The 18,423-nt window shown below is 39.9% G+C and overlaps 1 protein-coding gene across 2 annotated transcripts; it reads right to left on the bottom strand.

Moving 5' to 3' along the window:
- Positions 1 to 494: 494 nt before the first annotated feature.
- On the bottom strand, positions 495 to 17,979 carry LOC137340833 (NADPH oxidase organizer 1-like). Of its 2 annotated transcripts, XM_068003646.1 has the most exons (10): positions 17,802 to 17,979; positions 12,025 to 12,113; positions 6,459 to 6,727; positions 6,202 to 6,282; positions 6,036 to 6,111; positions 5,038 to 5,218; positions 4,652 to 4,854; positions 3,871 to 3,987; positions 2,978 to 3,095; positions 495 to 2,545 (listed from the first exon to the last, which is right to left on the bottom strand). In XM_068003646.1, exons 3-10 carry the CDS (start codon positions 6,519 to 6,521, stop codon positions 1,813 to 1,815), a joined length of 1,572 nt encoding a protein of 523 aa, XP_067859747.1. In that variant the 5' UTR covers positions 6,522 to 6,727; positions 12,025 to 12,113; positions 17,802 to 17,979; the 3' UTR covers positions 495 to 1,812. The 2 variants fall into 2 exon arrangements, with proteins under 2 accessions (XP_067859747.1, XP_067859748.1); XM_068003647.1 differs by lacking the exons at positions 12,025 to 12,113; positions 17,802 to 17,979 and having other exon boundaries at positions 6,459 to 6,764.
- Between the last annotated feature and the right edge of the window lie 444 nt (positions 17,980 to 18,423).

Here is an 18,423-nt window from a genome sequence, read left to right as displayed (position 1 = left end):
CAACAAATAGTGGTTGATATTGAAAAGGACTTACTTTACGGTTTTCAAAACATTCTGGAGTGTGGCTGGAATATAATGTTGTTTTGAATAGTTTTTTTGTTGGCCTACTATTGAATCTGTATATTTACAAAAAATTTAAATCTGTTTGTATTTATTGAGTGTTCAGAGTAACATTTAAGGTTACAAGTGAATTTCCACCGTTTTTTATTTCAGTGATCTCATTAAGACAGATTCTGATCACAGGTTACCAGAATTACATGTGATTTAGGCTGTGGGGTTGTATTGGAATGTAACGTCCTTATTAATTAACTGAGTATACTTATTTGGCACACTAGCTTACAGGAATCTAGATAGCAAAATCTGTGTGGTAGAAAGGAGGTATTTTTCCAAGAAAACGCAAAGTCATCCACACATGCAGAATATAAATGATGAATATTAAAAACACCACATACTTCTAAAAGTTTATTGCATTTTTGAATAACACAGAAGTACAGAATCTATTTAAAATGTTTACAAGGAAAATATACAGCGAATATAGCTGAACTAAAAAACCAGTTGTAACCTAAAAGCAAGGGACACGATTCATAGAGAGACACAAATCTATTGTAATTATTCCTCCATGCCATACATAGGAAACACCTAGTTACATCTCTTAATATAAGTTGGTGATAGACAATAAAACAGCATTTTTTTCCAATATGGAAAATCTTCAAACTTTAATGCAACAGCTGATTGCTCAATTATAATTTTTATTTTTGACTTTTTTCTCAACTGTGGCGCAGTGTAGTGGTGCAGCAGTTATACCAGATAGATTTAGTCACCCCTCTTGATATCTTTACACTAACAGTAAGCAGTAATATTGCAAAAAGTATGCAGTAATATTGCTGAGTGAACTCACATTTTCTGTTCATTATCCTCTATTAACAATTTTTTTTAAAGATTGATTCTCGGGATGTGAGCATCACTGGCAAGGCCGCCATTTATTGCCTATCGCTACTTGCCCTGAGAAGGTGGTGGTGGGCCTTCTTCTTGAAATGAATTGTAGCGGTTTTGATACAGCTGAGTGGCTTGCTAGGCCACTTCAGAGCGCAGCTAAGAGTCAATCATGTTGGTGTGGGCCTGGTGTACGGACAGACCATGAGAATGTCCTTTGGTGTGGGGCCCTGTATAGGCGACCGGTAGTACTAACAGGTGTAATAAGAAAACAATCCAGCTACTGAAAACTCTTAAAACAATTCTTGTCTTCATTTTAAAATCTCATTTAAGAACACTACAATATGTCCCTTGAATATTATACCAAACAAATTTCAGATCACAATATCCCTAAATTGGAATTAATTTAATACATTTAAAAATGTGTATATTGGATTATTTTATTAATAAAATATAATATTGATGTTTATTTGGTCTTTATGATATGAAACGTTGAAACGTGTGCTGAAAGTGATTATTCCTCTGTTCATTACACTGTGTTCCTTTCTAGAGTTACATGATTCTACACAACACTCATTATGAAATTATACGAGCGTGTTGGTTTACTTGCCATTTATCAAGAAAGAATTGCAGTCAAATTGAAGAATTTTGCCAGATAATATAATAATTGGTAAGCTTTTTTTCTTTTGTGAACCTGAAGGATTAAAAAATTAACCCTGCTGAGTATGAATTATGTACAATTAGCAGAGCAAATGTTCAAGCTAATATGATTGTGGCAATTTTGGCTACCAATTTATTTTTCAATTAAATGTATAAAAATTGCAGCTACTGCATACCTTTACAAAATTAAATATTGTTTGAGTAAAAAAAAATACTTTCTCACCGATATTTTGGTTGGGTGACCTCAAATTTTCTTTCAGAATCTATAAAGTCAAAATCATTTTGGTATCTCAGAACCATGTTCTTGGTGAAGGTTGTACATCTTGATAATATTTCTTGACGCTGTGGCCTTGGAGGAATTTTGGGTATCAGATTTGTAACAGTACTGCTCCCACCTGCGGAAGGTTCAGGGCTGTGTTTCAAGCCTACCGCTTCCACACCAGAATCAATGAGATTCTTGGTCTTGCTTTGAGAAGCCACCATTTGGTTCTTCTCAACCTGTCCTGATACAACATTCGTTGAGGCTCTGATGATGTAACTGTCTGATAAGGTGATGTCCTCAGATAAACCTGACTTGCCTGAACTTACAGTGGACAAGCTAATGTCATCACTCAAGCTTTCTGATCTGCTTTCTGACTCATCTGAATTGGGAAGGCTCAACTGGTCTTCCTCTATGGTTTCATCAGACAAGCAGTTGGTAGACCTTGATTTTTGCATATACAGTCCATTGTTGGCACCCAGGATCTCTGTGGATGAGAGATAATTGTTGGCTTCATATCTATGCGAGTTCAGCTGTACATTATTTGACTGAGTACGTGGGCTTCTAGCAGCCATGATGAGATTCGGGGTGGAGGTATATCTGTCTGCCTTGGTAAGAATCTGAAATTTTGAATGAGGGTTGTTGTATGGCTGGAGATAAAGAGATGGGACGTAGCCAGATTGTCCATTATACCTATTGATCAACAAAATTACTTAAGTCAGTCTTCAAATTGCTTTGCAGTTTTCAAAATGCACAATAGTAGAGTTAATTCCTGGTACATTTCTGATACTAAATGCAGTATATTTAGAATTAATTTTGTTGAAGTTAAATTCTCTCAAAATTGCAAAAGCTTTGAAGCCCTGGTGCAGTTTCTTATTTAGCTTGTTTTTAATATAATCAAGTTCCCCTTGTGATGATATATTGAGAGAATAAATAACGTTCAATCATAAAGCAATTCTATTGTGTGACAAATTTAAATCAAAGATTTTTGCTACATACGGAATCCAATTTTTAAAAAGATGTTAATGAGGTGCAATTGGAGCATGTGACTTGCAGATGTCATACCACTTGTTATTTGACACTATTGATTAAGGAACAATTAATGAACAATAAAATAGGACAAACCTGATAAGCCACCATCCATCACTGGATTTCTTCAAGACTTCGACAATGACACCTACGTGCATGGACAGTTCATCTCCATCTGTCGCTTCATAGCTTTTAACAGCATAATATTGGCACTCTAAATTTACAAAGGACAAAAGGTCAAAGTCATTTTAAAAATCAATATTTAACATTGCTAAATAATTATTGGAAATCTACCGCGTAAAGGAACTCCACTATGAATAAGATTTAGAAAAAGTAGGTGATCTTAATTGGATTTCACTTATCATATATTAGGTGAATTGAGAAAAAATACATTCAGATTTGGCAATGTTAGACCTTTTGTTAGAGTGTGACAGGTGTTGCTGTGTGTTTCTCAGAAATTAATGTGGTTGAATTAATCCCTTAAGGGCAAAAAGAATTTGTTTCCAGCAAATGTTTCCCAATCTTGCATTTTGTTTCTAGTTCGATACACCATTGAAATGTAGTGCTGGAATTTAGCAGAGCACAGGCTTCTACAGTCCTCAAATCATGAAAAGGACAGAAGACATGGTCAAGATTGAGCTGGATAGTTAAAGTATCTGGGTTAACAAAGTGTGGAACAACAAGCTGTCCAAGTACTTTAAACAAGAACACAATAAATTCATTTTAAAAACATGTAAAAACAATAAGAGGTTATCAAGTGTTAAATTAATATAAAGTTAGCAATGGGTTTTGGACATTATATTACAGTGGTTCAAAATAAATGATACTCATGCAGTCTTTTGTTGATGAATTTATCCCTAATTGTACCACAACAGAACAATGGAGTGAATTTTCATGCTATCAGAATTTTTAAAATGTAGTTTCTATGGAACATTGCAGCTTTAATATAAAATGCTGGAAGTGCTGCTTAGACGGACTCCTGAACTTACCGTCTGTTTCATTATTGATATTTGATGCTCCAGATGGGGCAGAGTTAAGGCACGTTTTGAGATAGGGAGCTGGAAACCAGGCTAATTGTTTCTCATCATTCTCCACAAGCCACCATCCTATAAGAGACAGGTATCATGACCATTAGGGTAAGGAATTTTAATCTGAATACCCACATCAAACCTGTATTCCTGTTAAACCTATTATCTGCTTTTAAAAAATTCAATTTTACAAAGTGTTCTGTTGGTTGACATCAAACTTTTATAAATGAACTACAAAATGATGTCAACACAATACCATTTTATGCATTTGAAGAGTTCAAAACTCACAGAGGAACAGTTAGCAGGATCTACCTAATATAATCAGTTGGAGTTTATGCTGTAATTGGAGCTCTCAATTTAATTAAACCAGTGAGCTGATGTGCCACATTTTATCAGCTCTCTGTGTCCCACTGCAGCACAGAACACAATGGATCACTTTTTACATATGCATATATTTATATGCACAATCATATGTATGTATTATATATATACACACATAACACATACACGCACATACATAGCAGCAATATTTTCTGACGAATTGTTGGGTTCTTGAGAAGTTTTGTACAAAATAAATTTTAAATATACTATATAAATCTAATTTGTTAATTTGTCAATAGCTGACAGTCCTCTGGACATAGCAATTTGGAACTCAAAGGCCCTTAAAATGAAATAAGGGATTTACTATCTGCCCCTGTGGTGTGTCCTCAAAACGAAGGTTGAGTTAGTGCCAAAAATGTACCTGATGAATTCTTGGTAACAACGTCAACAATTTCATCCTTCTCCACCCTGAACGGCTTGTTCTTGGTATCTTTTGTCTCATAAGGTGCTATGCACGTGTAATTCTCTGAAGCAACAGGTTGTGTGATGGACTGGGCATTGGTTCTGCTTGTTCGCCTCCAAGTATCTTCTTTCTGCTCAACTGCGGAAGGCATGATAATAATACTAGAGAAAAAAAAGGAGAAAACATTCAGCTTTGAACAAGACTGAATCATCCGTAGGAAATTAAAGTTTTGATCCGATCTGACTAAAGACGGTCAAGCAGTGTGGAATTTAACACTGCAGTAGTTTGCTTCGTAGTAACACTTTGGGAAGACTGAGCTGATCTCACCGTTTCCTTGTGCTTACCTGTCTGAGGGGAAAGAAGGCGCCAGGTCCTTGTTGGTGAGCAGGAAGAACTGGGAAACAGCTTGGTCCTTGGAGATCTTAGCGCTAGTACTCAATAAATGGTTGCAGTATTTCTCCAGCATTCGAATTCTCAAGACTGATTTACTCACTCGGGTCTGTCTCCTCTCCTTCCTAGAAATATCTACAAGGTAAACAGAACAGAATATTTCATAACAGGAACATGGGCTTTTAAAGTGTAATCTTCCTTAATAGGCAATGTATTTTCATAGTGATTATTACAGAAGTTCACGTTATTGTTCCAGGTGTGGAATATCTCAAGGTAACATTCGGTTTGTTTCATAGAATCATAGAATCATAGAAGTTTACAACATGGAAACAGGCCCTTCGGCCCAACATATCCATGTCGCCCAGTTTATACCACTAAGCTAGTCCCAATTGCCTGCACTTGGCCCATATCCCTCGATACCCATCTTACCCATGTAACTGTCCAAATGCTTTTTAAAAGACAAAATTGTACCCGCCTCTACTACTGCCTCTGGCAGCTCGTTCCAGACACTCACCACCCTTTGAGTGAAAAAATTGCCCCTCTGGACCCTTTTGTATCTCTCCCCTCTCACCTTAAATCTATGCCCCCTCGTTATAGACTCCCCTACCTTTGGGAAAAGATTTTGACTATCGACCTTATCTATGCCCCTCATTATTTTATAGACTTCTATAAGATCACCCCTTAACCTCCTACTCTCCAGGGAAAAAAGTCCCAGTCTGTCTAACCTCTCCCTGTAAGTCAAACCATCAAGTCCTGGTAGCATCCTAGTAAATCTTTTCTGCACTCTTTCTAGTTTAATCAGTTTGATCAATTTTTCATTTTGTTAATATAGGGCAACAAATCAAAACATGACCTTGTCTTCCAGTAAGGATTGTTGTAAACTGCGGTTGAATGTTTGGTGTCTTATTTTTAAGGTGCTGTTGGATTTTTTTTTAAATTGCATTCCTCTTACCTTCGAATTTTGGTAGAATTCGATCAGACTTTTTAATGCATCCGGCTTCCAGCGGGAATTTCTTCACAATAGCTCTCTGTTATTCAAATAACAATTATATAAAAATCACACTTTACACAATGGAAATAATGTCGATTAAAAGGTATCAGGTTTTAAATCTACTTACATGGAGTTTCTTAAACTCTTCAAACGTCCTGTACACAATAACATCATTTTGATCCGACCATAGAACTGATGCAAGGAAGGTCTGTCATTAAAAAATGGAAAAGTTATATCAACATTAAATGGGTAGAATCAAAGGAAAAACGAACATGTGAAATAGCACGGGGATAAAGTGTTGCATTTGATGCTTGAATAATATAATACAGGAAAAAGTTACAATATTACTATTACATCTAGTTTTAAACAGCTATAAAATGTCACCTTTTGTTTCTTATGTTGCATGTATCCAATAATTCGAACGTGCAGCGGGAACCTCTTGTCCATCTTTGCTGTCTGAGAAATGATGTTTGTTCCGTGCTCTCGATCTTCTCTCTGTGAGTTTCCCCAGAGCAGCGAGCTTTGTAAGGACCCACAGCCTTATCCTCTGCCCCGCCCCGAACGTCACATTACTGACACCTCAGTCCAACAATCTCAATCATCGAACTACTCCCGGCACAACACACCTACAGGTTCCTCAGGTCTATGTTTAGCTGTAAGGAAATTACAAACAAATGTAACAATTTCCGTGTTTTGTTTGGCGCCCTAATCAGCTAATTATCCAAATATGGATGTAGTTTACAAATTTCCGAGATTAAAAGGCATAACTTGCATTGTGTGGTTAATCGTAAGATTGTAGTGGTTATAACGGAAGTAACTAAATTCTGGACAGAACTTTCTTGGTATTTGAATACGAGACATGTCCTGAATAGGGTTGCCAGCCCTCCAGGATTGTCCTGGAGTCTCCAGGAATTGGAGGTTAATCTGCAGGATACTGCTATGAGGAGATTGGGAGAAAAATCTTAGGGCCATTAAAAAAATTGTCTGTCTTTTCATTTTCTTTGAACACTTTCATTTATTAGTTATAAAAATATTGTAGATGAGGAAAAAGATTGATTGATAGTAAAGAATTATTCAATCATTTGACTTTCCAATTGGTGTGGGAAGGCAGTGTGACTCAAGGATGGACGTATCGGGCGACCAATGGCGGGAGCTTGGGGTTTGAGCAATTTGAGGCAAGAGGTCATGTGATGAAACCTCCAGGAATCCATCCAAGCAGAGTTGGCAACCCCAGTCCTCAATGTTAAAGGTGAGATCTTATGAGCTAAACACTCCTGTGTGGTGTGACAGTGAATGTCAGAGGCCAAGAAAGGTCCCAGGTTAGATACCTGGCTTTTGCTCATGGAAGTAATCCTAGCTGGGGCAATGATGGAGTCACTGCAATTGGCACCAGTGTTCCTAGGTTAGGGCAGTCTGTCAGGGTTCCTAGTCCTGATTTCTATCAGTAACTTGTGCTGGAAAAGGCGCATGTGTGACTTTTGGCAAGGACAGAATCGTGCTGAGTTATCCTGTCTCCTACGGGCACATTTACATTGGCATATTCTAAAACTAGGGGTCGTAATACAAGATAGTTACTAATAAATCCAGTAAGGAATTGAGGAGAATCTTCTTTACCCAGAGAGTGAATGTGGAACTTGCTACCAACTGGAGTAGTTGAGGCGAATAGCATAGATGCCTTTAAGGGGAAGTTAGATAGGTACACGAGGGAGAAAGGAATAGAAGGATAGTTGATAGGGTTCGATGAAATACTGTGGGAGGAGGCTCGTGTGGAGCATAAATCAGTATATATCAGTTGTTCCGAATGGCCTGTTTCTGTGCTGTAAATATTATGTAATTCTATGTGTTTAGTGTGGATCACAGCAGAGTGGCATCTGTGCACCAGCTCTCTGCATTTTCATCACTACAGCCCGTTCACCTGAAACAGCAGGAGACTGTTTAAATATGCAAATCGACGTCCTACGCTGGTTGTAGGACCCTGATTACAATTTTCAGGTACAAAAGGACAGAGTGAATGCCGTAAAGGCACCGCTGGAGGCCGCTGAAAAATTGCCCTTCAAAATGTTCACTTTTCTTTGGTGTGCCCAGTAGGAGCAGGAGTGTGACGCCTACTTGTCTGCAATACTCATGAATCATAAGGAAACATCGGACTTTCCTTAGCCCATCTATCTGGTTTCCCAGATCTTTCTGAATGCTGTTTATTGCCCATATACTTGTCATCTGCTCACATGATTTGTTGTCGCAATAATTATAGACAAATTGCAAGTAATCTCCTTCAAATCATTTATAAGTAGTGTGAACAACAGGATACTCAGAACAGACCAAATCACTGTTACATAAAGAGAGATTTTCTCATTTATTGTTACTTGAATTAGCAAGCCAATTTTCAATTAATTTGTCATTAATTCTATGAGTCTTAACTTTCTGCAAACATCTTAACATGTGGAATTTGATTGCTTGCCTTCTCAAAATCATCCACTAGTTTAGTTACCTCCTCAAAGAATTTCAGACGATTAGTGACCTGGGGCTACTAAATCGACGCTGACTATTCCTATGGACCTGAATGTTCTTTCGATCAGTATTGACAGCATCCTGCTATTCTCAAAAATGTTTTTGTCTGCAGGTGTTAGATTAACTTTTCTCGAATTTCCTGGTTGATGGCTCACTTCTTTCTGTTAGCATAACATTTGAAATCCTCTGATCCACTGTACAACATGTAAAAATATTTTCCTTTGCCTTGCCTATTTCCTGTATCATTTCCTCTTCGAATGATTAATCTTAACACTATGGGTAATTTTAACATTGGGCAATACTGTAAAATGGGCATTATTGAATTAGCTCTCCATTATACATCCTTCCATTGACTTCAATGGAAAAGAAAATAAGGCATGTTGTATAACAGGCAGTTAATTCGATATTGACCATTTTACACTGTCGCCCAAAGTTAAAATGATCCCCTATATGTTTTAACCCCCAAAATGTTATATAAGAAATTTCAGTGGGTTGAGAGCGGATCTGGCCCGGGTAAATTGGAATCAAAGATTGGCGACAAAACCGTTATCGAACAATGGGCGGCCTTTAAAGAGGAGATGGTTCAGGCACAATCTAGGTACATTCCCACGAGGGGGAAAGGTAGAGCAACCAGAGCCAGAGCTCCCTGGATGATGAAAGAGATAGAGAGTAAGATGAAGCAGAAACGTGGGAACCAGGCTGAATATAGAAAGTACAGAGGAGAAGTGAAAAAGGAAATAAAAGGGGCAAAGAGAGAATATGAGAATAGACTGGCAACCAACATAAAAGGGAATCCAAAAGTCGTCTAGGCATATGAATAGTAAACGGGTAGTAAGAGGAGGGGTGGGGCCGATTAGGACCAAAAAGCAGATCTACACATGGAGGCAGAGGGCATGGCTGAAGCATCCGTCTTTACCAAGGAAGAAGATGCTGTTAGAAGTCACAGTAAAAAAGGAGGTAGTTGAGATCCTGAATGGGCTAAAAATTGATAGAGGTACTAGAAAGGCTGGCTGTACTTAAAGTGAATAAGTCACCCGGTCTGGATGGGATGAATCCTAGGTTGCTGAGAGAAGTAAGGGTAGAAATTGCATAATCTTCCAATCCTCCTTCGATATGGGGCTGGTGCCAGAGGACTGGAGAATTGCAAATGTTACACCCTTGTTCAAAAAAGGGTGTAAGGATAAACCCAGCAACTACAGGCCAGTCAGTTTAACCTCAGTGGTGGGGATGCTTTTAGAAATGATAATCCGGGACAAAATTAATAGTCACTTGGACAAGAGTGGATTAATAAAGGAAAGCCAGCATGGATTTGTTAAAGGCAAATCGTGTTTAACTAACTTGATTGAGTTTTTTGAAGAGGAAACAGAGAGAGCTGATGAGGGCAATGGGTTGATGTGGTGTATATGGACTTTCAAAAGGTGTTTGATAAAGTGCCACATAATAGGCTTGCCAGCAAAATTGAAGCCCATGGAATAAAAGGGGCAGTGGCAGCAAGGATATGAATGTGGCTAAGTGACAGGAAACAGAGCGTAGTGGTGAACGGTTGTTTTTTGGACTGGAAGAATGTATCCAGTGGTCGGTACTAGGACTACTGCTTTTTTTGATATATGTGCGGAGCAGGCATGAGGGGCTGAATGGCCTACTCCTGTTCCTATGTTCCTATTAATGACTTGGACTTGGGTGTACACGGCACAATTTCAAAATTTGCAGATGACACAAAACTTGAAAGTATAGTAAACAGTGAGGAGGATAGTAATAGACTTCAAGAGGACATAGACAGGCTAGTGGAATGGGCGGACACATGGTAGATAAAATTTAATGCAGAGAAATGCGAAGTGCTACATTTTGGCAGGAAGAATGTGGAGAGGCAATATAAACTAAATGGTACAATTCTAAAGGGGTCCAGGAACAGAGAGACCTGGGGGTATCTGTGCACAAATCTTTGAAGGTGGCAGGACAGGTTGAGAAAGTGGTTAAGAAAGCATACGGGATCCTGGGCTTTATAAATAGAGGCATAGAGTACAAAAGCAAGGATGTTATGTTGAACCTTTAGAAAACACTGGTTCAACCACAGCTGGAGTATTGTGTCTAATTCTGGACACCGCACTTTAGGAAGGATGTGAAGACCTTAGAGAGGGTGCAGAAAAGATTTATTAGAATGGTTCCAGGGATGAAGGACTTCAGTTAGACTGGAGAAGCTGGGGTTGTTCTTCTTGGAGCATAGAAGGTTAAGAAGAGATTTGATAGAAGCGTTCAAAATGATGAAGAGTTTAGATGAAGTAAATAAAGAGAAACTGTTCCCATCGACAGAAAGGTCGAGAACCAGACGACACAGATTTAAGGTAATTGGCAAAAGAACCAAAGGAGACATGAGGAAAAACTTTTTAATGCAGCGAGTAGTTATGATCTGGAAAGCGCTGCCTGAAAGGATGGTGGAAGCAGATTCGATTGTGGCTTTCAAAATGGAATTAGATAAATACTTGAAGGGAAAAAAAATTGAGGGGCTACGGGGAAAGAGTGGGGGAATGGGACTAACTGGATTGCTCTTACAAAGATCCAGCACGAGCTCGATGGGCCAAATGGCCTCCTTCTGTGCTTGTAACCATTCAATGATTCTACAATACTATATTTTAGTCCATCTTTGGAGAGTTAGGATTACTCAGAGCAGTGCTAAACATGAATAATTCATAAGCACTTTTTGCTGATATTATATTCCATTTTACAAATATATCCTTTGTTCAAATTATCTAGTACAGCCAATGATGGCTCTAGGTGTTGCTGTTTTCTTGTAATGTACTCCCATCTTGGTGAGCTTGGTTCAAATCCAACTCAGACTGTTAGCTTGAAAATCTTTTTCTACTGTCTTGGCCATGAATAAAGTTGGGAAATTTCAATCCAATAGGTGTGGTCTGAGACTACACAATCGCTCTCAATCAAGAATGAATTAACAATTTCACTCACTGGTGTGGGAAATGGAAAAATTCACATTGGTACAGTAGGGGAAGCTCTTTTGAGATTAAGCTCTAGGCACAGTCGACAGATACGAGGGGAAGCTTTATTCTGCATCTAACTGTGCCATGGCTGATCTGGGAGTTCTTAATGCTGTTACTCGCTGCTAAAAGTGAAAAAAAAATCCATTTCCCCAGCACCGACATCCTTTAATTTGATGAGCCCAAAAATTGGTCAAAAAATATATATGTTTTGAAAAGTCAACCAAATTGCTGACTGTTGATGTGCTTGATGCAAAGTTAGTGGTGATCTTTCATCTGGTTTTATTATTTGAATAATCAATAAACAAGCTTCTGTTTCCTTATTTCTCGGTTCCAATGATTTCACAAGAGATAATAAATGTTTATTATCCAATGCCACAAGAAAGTAGAATAGTGTCTGAAAACTAGGGAGAATGAAAAATCCACACACTGGGCAGCAGAGAGTCACTTACATCTGCTAACAGCAGCTTCCCAGGAGCAGGACCAAATGATGAGTGATGAGTGGCTTTGAAGCTAAAATGATTCGAGCAGCAAATTCGAACTAGACAGGAGAACAAAATCATTGACAAGGGCAAAACTCAGGCGTTAAAGCCTAAAAAAATGAAGAAATGCAATTATCTACTTCATCCAGAAAAAATGGATATATACATATATTTGTGAAGTTGCTTTTCTAGGAAATACATGTTTTTTAATGATTTTGTTAAGTAGAGGTTAGCTATACAGAACACAATGAGAATAAATTATAAACTATTATAAATTATAAATTATATATTATATGTAAGGCTGGTTTAATACAACATTATTAACTGCCCATTGTACATGCATACAACAGAGCCCAGTACAGACTGCAATTTAAACGATGCATTCCTTGAAACATGATATTTTAGAAAAAATGTAAACATTGATGAATTTGTGCTCATCAAAGTGAAGGATATTAGTGACAGTGAGTGGGTTTAAAAATGTCTTTGATGTGAACAAAGTTTAATCAATAACTTTGTAGATTGAGTATTGTTGTAAACAAACAAGGTAATAAGGAAGTACAAGTGTTTACTTAAAGTTTCTCTAGTTAAACGTCACCCTGCCCAAATAATTAACATGTAAAAAGAGCAGTGTGATTGTTCATTATTTCTGGTTCAACATTTAAAAAAATTGACTGATGAAATGTCCCTCTCTGAGACAATATAAAATGATTGGTGTGTGCTTCTATGTACACACACTCACGTGTCTCTCTGTCTGTACATGAATCTGTGTAAGAAAGAACTTGCATTGATATAATACTGTGTCATATCTCTCATTAACATCCAAAACTTGACCTATCAGTGTAAATTCAGTGATCCCATGTTCCCAACACTGAAAGCAGGTCAGGGGCAGGACCTACAACACTGTAGGACTGATTCTCCATTCAAACATTTAAAAAGATGAGCAAGAAAATACCATCAGGCCTGTTAAACCAGCCCCATCCAGTCAACGGTGAACCTTGCAGACTGTCCACATCCCTCCCTGCCCAATCCCAGAAATGCTGTCGCTTCGGAGAAACAAAAATAAAGAGAAACTAACATGAGGCCAATTCAGGAAAAGCTCTGGGAAATTCCTCTCCCACTCCCTAAGACAATCAAACAAGCTCCGAAACACCTTGGTTGCACATGACTCATCACAATCACAACCAACTAGAAATGAATCTCCTATCTCCTATTAAGCAATTAGTTTGTTCAACCAGGTATATATAAGAATTCCACTGTATGTTACTGAATGTAATGGAATTCAACAAAAATATCTATAATCCTTATAGATTTTGAAACTTTACTGAATCACCACAACACAAAAACCCACAATAGAGTTTAAATCCTCAGGTCATAAAAAGTCATGATCACTAATTATGACACACAGAGAATATCCATAATTACCCATAATCAAAGAATAGCCATACCTGGGGTTTCCTCGCAGTGCAGCATGATGAAGAGCATTGAAACCATTGTTGTTAGTGATTCTCCTCAGGACTTGTCAAGTTCCCCTGTGAAGGGCTGCAGCAACCCAAACTCACCACATGTAGAGAGCAATGTCTCTCTGGAAAAAGGAATGCTTCCTCACCTAACTCTTTGCCTATGGATTGTAGAGGTGTGACCCCTAATCCTGCTGTCTCTGCATTTCAAAGAAATGATCTAACTGAACTGTATCTAATCCTTTCATCAATTTATAGTCTCTTCATTTTCTACTCAAAATCCTAGGAATGCAATTTAAACCCTAGTTGCTTTGCCTACAGCCATCTCGCACTGTGTCTGCATCCTTTATGAGTGATCAGCTGGTATCCCAGATCTCTTTCCTGATCCAGTTCTTTGAACGGGCACTCCACACAGTATTGACATGCCTGGACTTCCCTAACCCCAGATACATCACACTGCACTTGTTCATATTAAGTGTAATATTAAGGCGAATAAGCAGCCATTTTGCACACAGCAAGATCCTACCAGCAGCAGTGAGATGAATGACCAGTTAATTTGTTTTCTGGAGATGTTAGCTGAAGAGGGAATACTGGCCATAACATCAGGAGAAATCCCTGCTCTTCTTTGAAATGGTGCTATGGGATCTTCAACATCAACATGAAAAGATTGGTACGACCTCAGTTTAATGTCTCATCCTAAAGACAGCACTTCCAACAGTGCAGCACTTCCTCAGCACTGCACTGGATTATCAGACTTGACTATGTGCTCATGTCAAAGTTTCAGCCCACAACCTTCCGACTCTCAGGAGCAAGAGTGATACAAACTGAAGCAAGCTGACACACACATAGGTGTGACTTTGGGAACGATTTTAGTTCGGAGCTGGAAACCAGTGGGTGTGTAGATATTCGCATGTGGAACCCGGAAGTCAAGTGAGTGCGTCAGAATCTGCGACCTCAATTCAATTAAAGGTAAGTATTTGTGCTTTTGGATTTCCCACATGCCAGGCAGCCAGATTGATAGGCTGATGGCCTGTCGGGAGGGAATGGAGCCGCAGAGAGGGGATGGAGAGAGAGATTGTGGGCCTTTAAAGAAATTGGGGTGGGAGGTGGGTTTGGGGTGGTGGGGGAACGTGGATGACATCGAATGGGCCTTGGAGAAGATCGGGGTTGGTGGCCGATCATGGGGGTCCTGTTGCGCCAGGTGAGTTTGTTGAGCCTGGATGAAGCACTCCTGCTCATCCTGGCCCACAAGCATTGCCTTAAAGGCACTCACCTCATGGATCCGCCCTTGTCGCCTGCTTTCACCTGATGTGAATCAGAAGCGATTGGAAACCTGAATAGGTAAGGTTAAATTCTTTCTACATTTCTAATACACAAAAAATTAAGTGCCTCAACTATCGCAATGAGGTACATTGTCCCTTTAAGTATTGGCCTGCCGGCTTTAATTGGGGACGGGACTTCCGGGTTTCTGTTGCGTGCACACTTCCTAACGCATGTGGCTTAAACACGGAAGTGGGCATATTGGAGCTGAAATGCAGTCCTGTGGAAGAATGCAACAATTTTTACTGCCCACCTGCCACCAGCCCACCCATTCTTGGGGGTTAAAATTACTGACTTTGTGTACATGAATAAGGTATGTGTGTTTCTGTATATTTGTGTGGTGTTTCATTCCCAAAATAAGGGATCCCATGATGAATCCCATGATTTTCACCTCACGGCGTAGCTTCCCGAGTCAGTTTTCCCTTCTTGCCAAATCGAATGTCTCGTTTAACAGATGTTAAAAAAATCAGTCACTTAATTCTTACAATTTTCAAAAAAGAATTGCCTGAATCTGTGTGGATGCCACCCATGTAAAACTCTCCAGATTTCTTCCTCTAGTCTCCAATAAAGCAGGTTTGTATAACTCTCCTCACCTTTCTTCAAATACATGATCTTAATTTAGTTGCTACTTGTAGCTAGCTGAGCGCCATTGTCTCCTCAGTTGTTTTGTTTAACATTAATTTCTTTTGCACATCCAATCATACCATTTGTTGTGAGAGACAATGTTCAACAGCCTTGTGGTTTGCTCCCACTCTTGTTGATATGAGTGAGGATCCGGAGTCCACTCACGATGGCCCCAAAGGCAGCTTTGGTGGTTAAGAGATTCATTTCTGGCTCTTATAAATTAGTTAAAAGCTGTTTCTTGGGGGAATAAAAAGCTGACAAAAGCTGTCAGCTTCTGACTTGACAGCTTAACTTATTGCTGATGCTAAGCATGTTTGTAGTTGGGTGGGGAATAACATTTTAACAATTGTGCAGTAAAAACACCTTAAAACCTGTCAGTCTTAAAAATAAGCACCTTTCTGTCTTTCTTGGGGCCATGCCTTTTCCATTAGTTGTAATTGCTAACAATTTGCCCGTTATATTCTAATCTTTGTCAGAGATTTATGTGGAAATCAATTGTTCCTTTGAAGAGCTTTACCCATGAATGAGAGAGGTTAGGAAAAATGACTTATTGGAACATGGACTGCTTTGCCACAGGGAGTGGTTGAGGTGGAGTATATTGCATATTTTAAGGGGAAATTGGATAATTATTTAAAGCAGAGGAAGATACAAGGATGTGGGGAGAAAGCAAGGCAGCGGGATTAATTTTAGATTGACCTAGTAAAATGTAAGCACAGACACAATAGCCTGAATGGCCTCAAGAACACATGGTTGGCTACATCTATAATCTATCTCCCTTTCCTAATTCCGTCAGCTCCCAATATTGACCATCGTGAGTGTTATAAATTGGATAGAATACTAGAGCCTGGTCTTCAGTTGTTTCCAAACCTTTATTCACAGAGATTCCCCTTACACCCACACACCTCACCCTAGATAAGATCTCCTCTAAAAAGGATACAAGAGAGTCCCCAAATGACAACGACCACCTGAATACAATTAACACTCATTGATTTAAATCATACAATGAGCAGAGACCATACATAACGGTAACTCCGATTGTTAACTGGAAAGGTACAGTCATCTCAGCTGAGATGCTGCTTCCCCCGACCCCCGTAAGGTGGAGGCGCCGCCCACTAGGTGGAAGGTCTTTGTGGTGAATAATGGAGCAACCAGCACCCGTGTCTACCAAAAGCTGTCCTGGCGGCCTCGTCCCAAGACAGGGACGCAGGGTATGCCCTCTTTATCAAAATTGAGCCGACTCACCGCAGCTTCTGAGGCCATGCTCCATCATTGGGGTTTGAAGGGGTTAAGGGGATTGTCCATATCCTTCTTTGTCAGAGCCTCATCCCCTGGAAGACTTCCCACATCTTCTGGTAAGACTTGCTGCCCTCCATAGGCGGGGCTGAGGAGGTGGCGAACGTCTGTTTCTTGGATCCCTGCCCATAGGCCCCACCTCCCTTAGCCCAGCACTGTCCTTTTGAGTGGCCTGGGTTACCACAATTACCACCCATCTTTTGCTGCCGGCAATCCTTGGAGAAATGCCCTGATTTACCACAGTTGTAGCATTTCCCTTGGCTTGCTCCTTCGTTGGTAACAGTTGGGGCCACCTTTTTTGTGGCACCTCCTTTCGGTGGCGGGAAGTCCTGCTTGGCCTCATACCAGGTCAAAAGGGAGGCTTGAATGTCCTGGTGTATGTCGGGCAGAGGCTGGGTCAAGTCTATCGCATATTGTCGAAGTGAATGGCCACAGGCGTCACTAAACTTCTGTTCATATTTACTAATAACCAAACCCCAGAACATGGGAGCATTTTCATTAAGGGCAGCCTGTGGGTTGTCTCCCCTATTACGATTATATATCTCCAAGAAGGTCCTGAGGTAATGAGTGGGGTGCTCGTCTTTTGCCTTCTGACCTATTATTTATCCATATCGGCCACCACACGGCAGCCCACTGCTTCACAGACTGATCGCATTCGTACCTCATGATCCGGCCAATGTGGACCGACCGTTAATTGATCTGGTAAGGCGACACTTGGAGGTAAGGCTGCCTGAACCGACCGGCATGACTTATTAGTCAAGGCATGGGACCGTTGCAGTGCCCGTACCTCATTAAGCATCTAGGTTGGATCTCCTATAGCCTCGTACTTGGGTACTTGCTCCCATAGCTCAGTAAGGGTCAAGTCCCTATCGCCCTGCTGAACCTCATAATAGTATATCATTCGCCCTGTGGACTCATCCGTGTCCCCTCTAACTCAGACTCACTTAGTTACAATAGGAGCCATCCCCACACCCTCGGCTGTTTGAGGCCAGACACATGATTTACATTACTAGCACCAGGACTACGAACGCTACAACTGGATGGAGAGCTTACCTCTTGACTGCTATTACTCTTCTCCTCCCATTCCTGTCTGATGGTTTCCCTTTGATCCCCTTCCTCCCATCTCTGGATGGGGTTCTCCTCACTGGACTCTGAACCGGACTCCGCTTCTTCCCTGAGTTCGATAGACAAAGTGGCAACCCGTGTTTGATTGCTGCTCACTTTTCCTCGCTCTCCTTTCCTTCCTTAATTTGCACTTTACTTTCCTGTCCTTGTTATCATGGGGGATCCCCCACAACTCTTTATAGGCTGTTTTAATATTAACAACAAAACAAGCAAGCCTCATTACGAATCTACAGCAAAGTGCCAGGAAAGAAACAAAACAGAAAAGAATGTCAAGGCCAGACAAGCCAACCGTCACTCAACATTCCATCGCCCATGGCAGCCAGCCATCGTTATTTTCTATTTCTTTTTCTGCCATCCAACCAGAATAGCTTGTTCCTTCTTGGATTTGGCTTAACCTTTTTAAAGTTTTCCCGTATAACAACGATAGCTTGTTCCTTCTTGGAATTGGCTTATTTGGAGGTGACCAGTTTCCTTTCAAAGTTTTCCATACAACAACCTCCCCTTCCGTGATATCCATAGAGGTTGAGGATTGAATAGCTAGTACAGTAGT

Source organism: Heptranchias perlo, chromosome 22 (genome assembly GCF_035084215.1).
Source record: "Heptranchias perlo isolate sHepPer1 chromosome 22, sHepPer1.hap1, whole genome shotgun sequence".
In the NCBI taxonomy this organism is placed as follows: domain Eukaryota; kingdom Metazoa; phylum Chordata; class Chondrichthyes; order Hexanchiformes; family Hexanchidae; genus Heptranchias; species Heptranchias perlo.
This window is presented reverse-complemented; position numbering and strand designations above follow the sequence as displayed.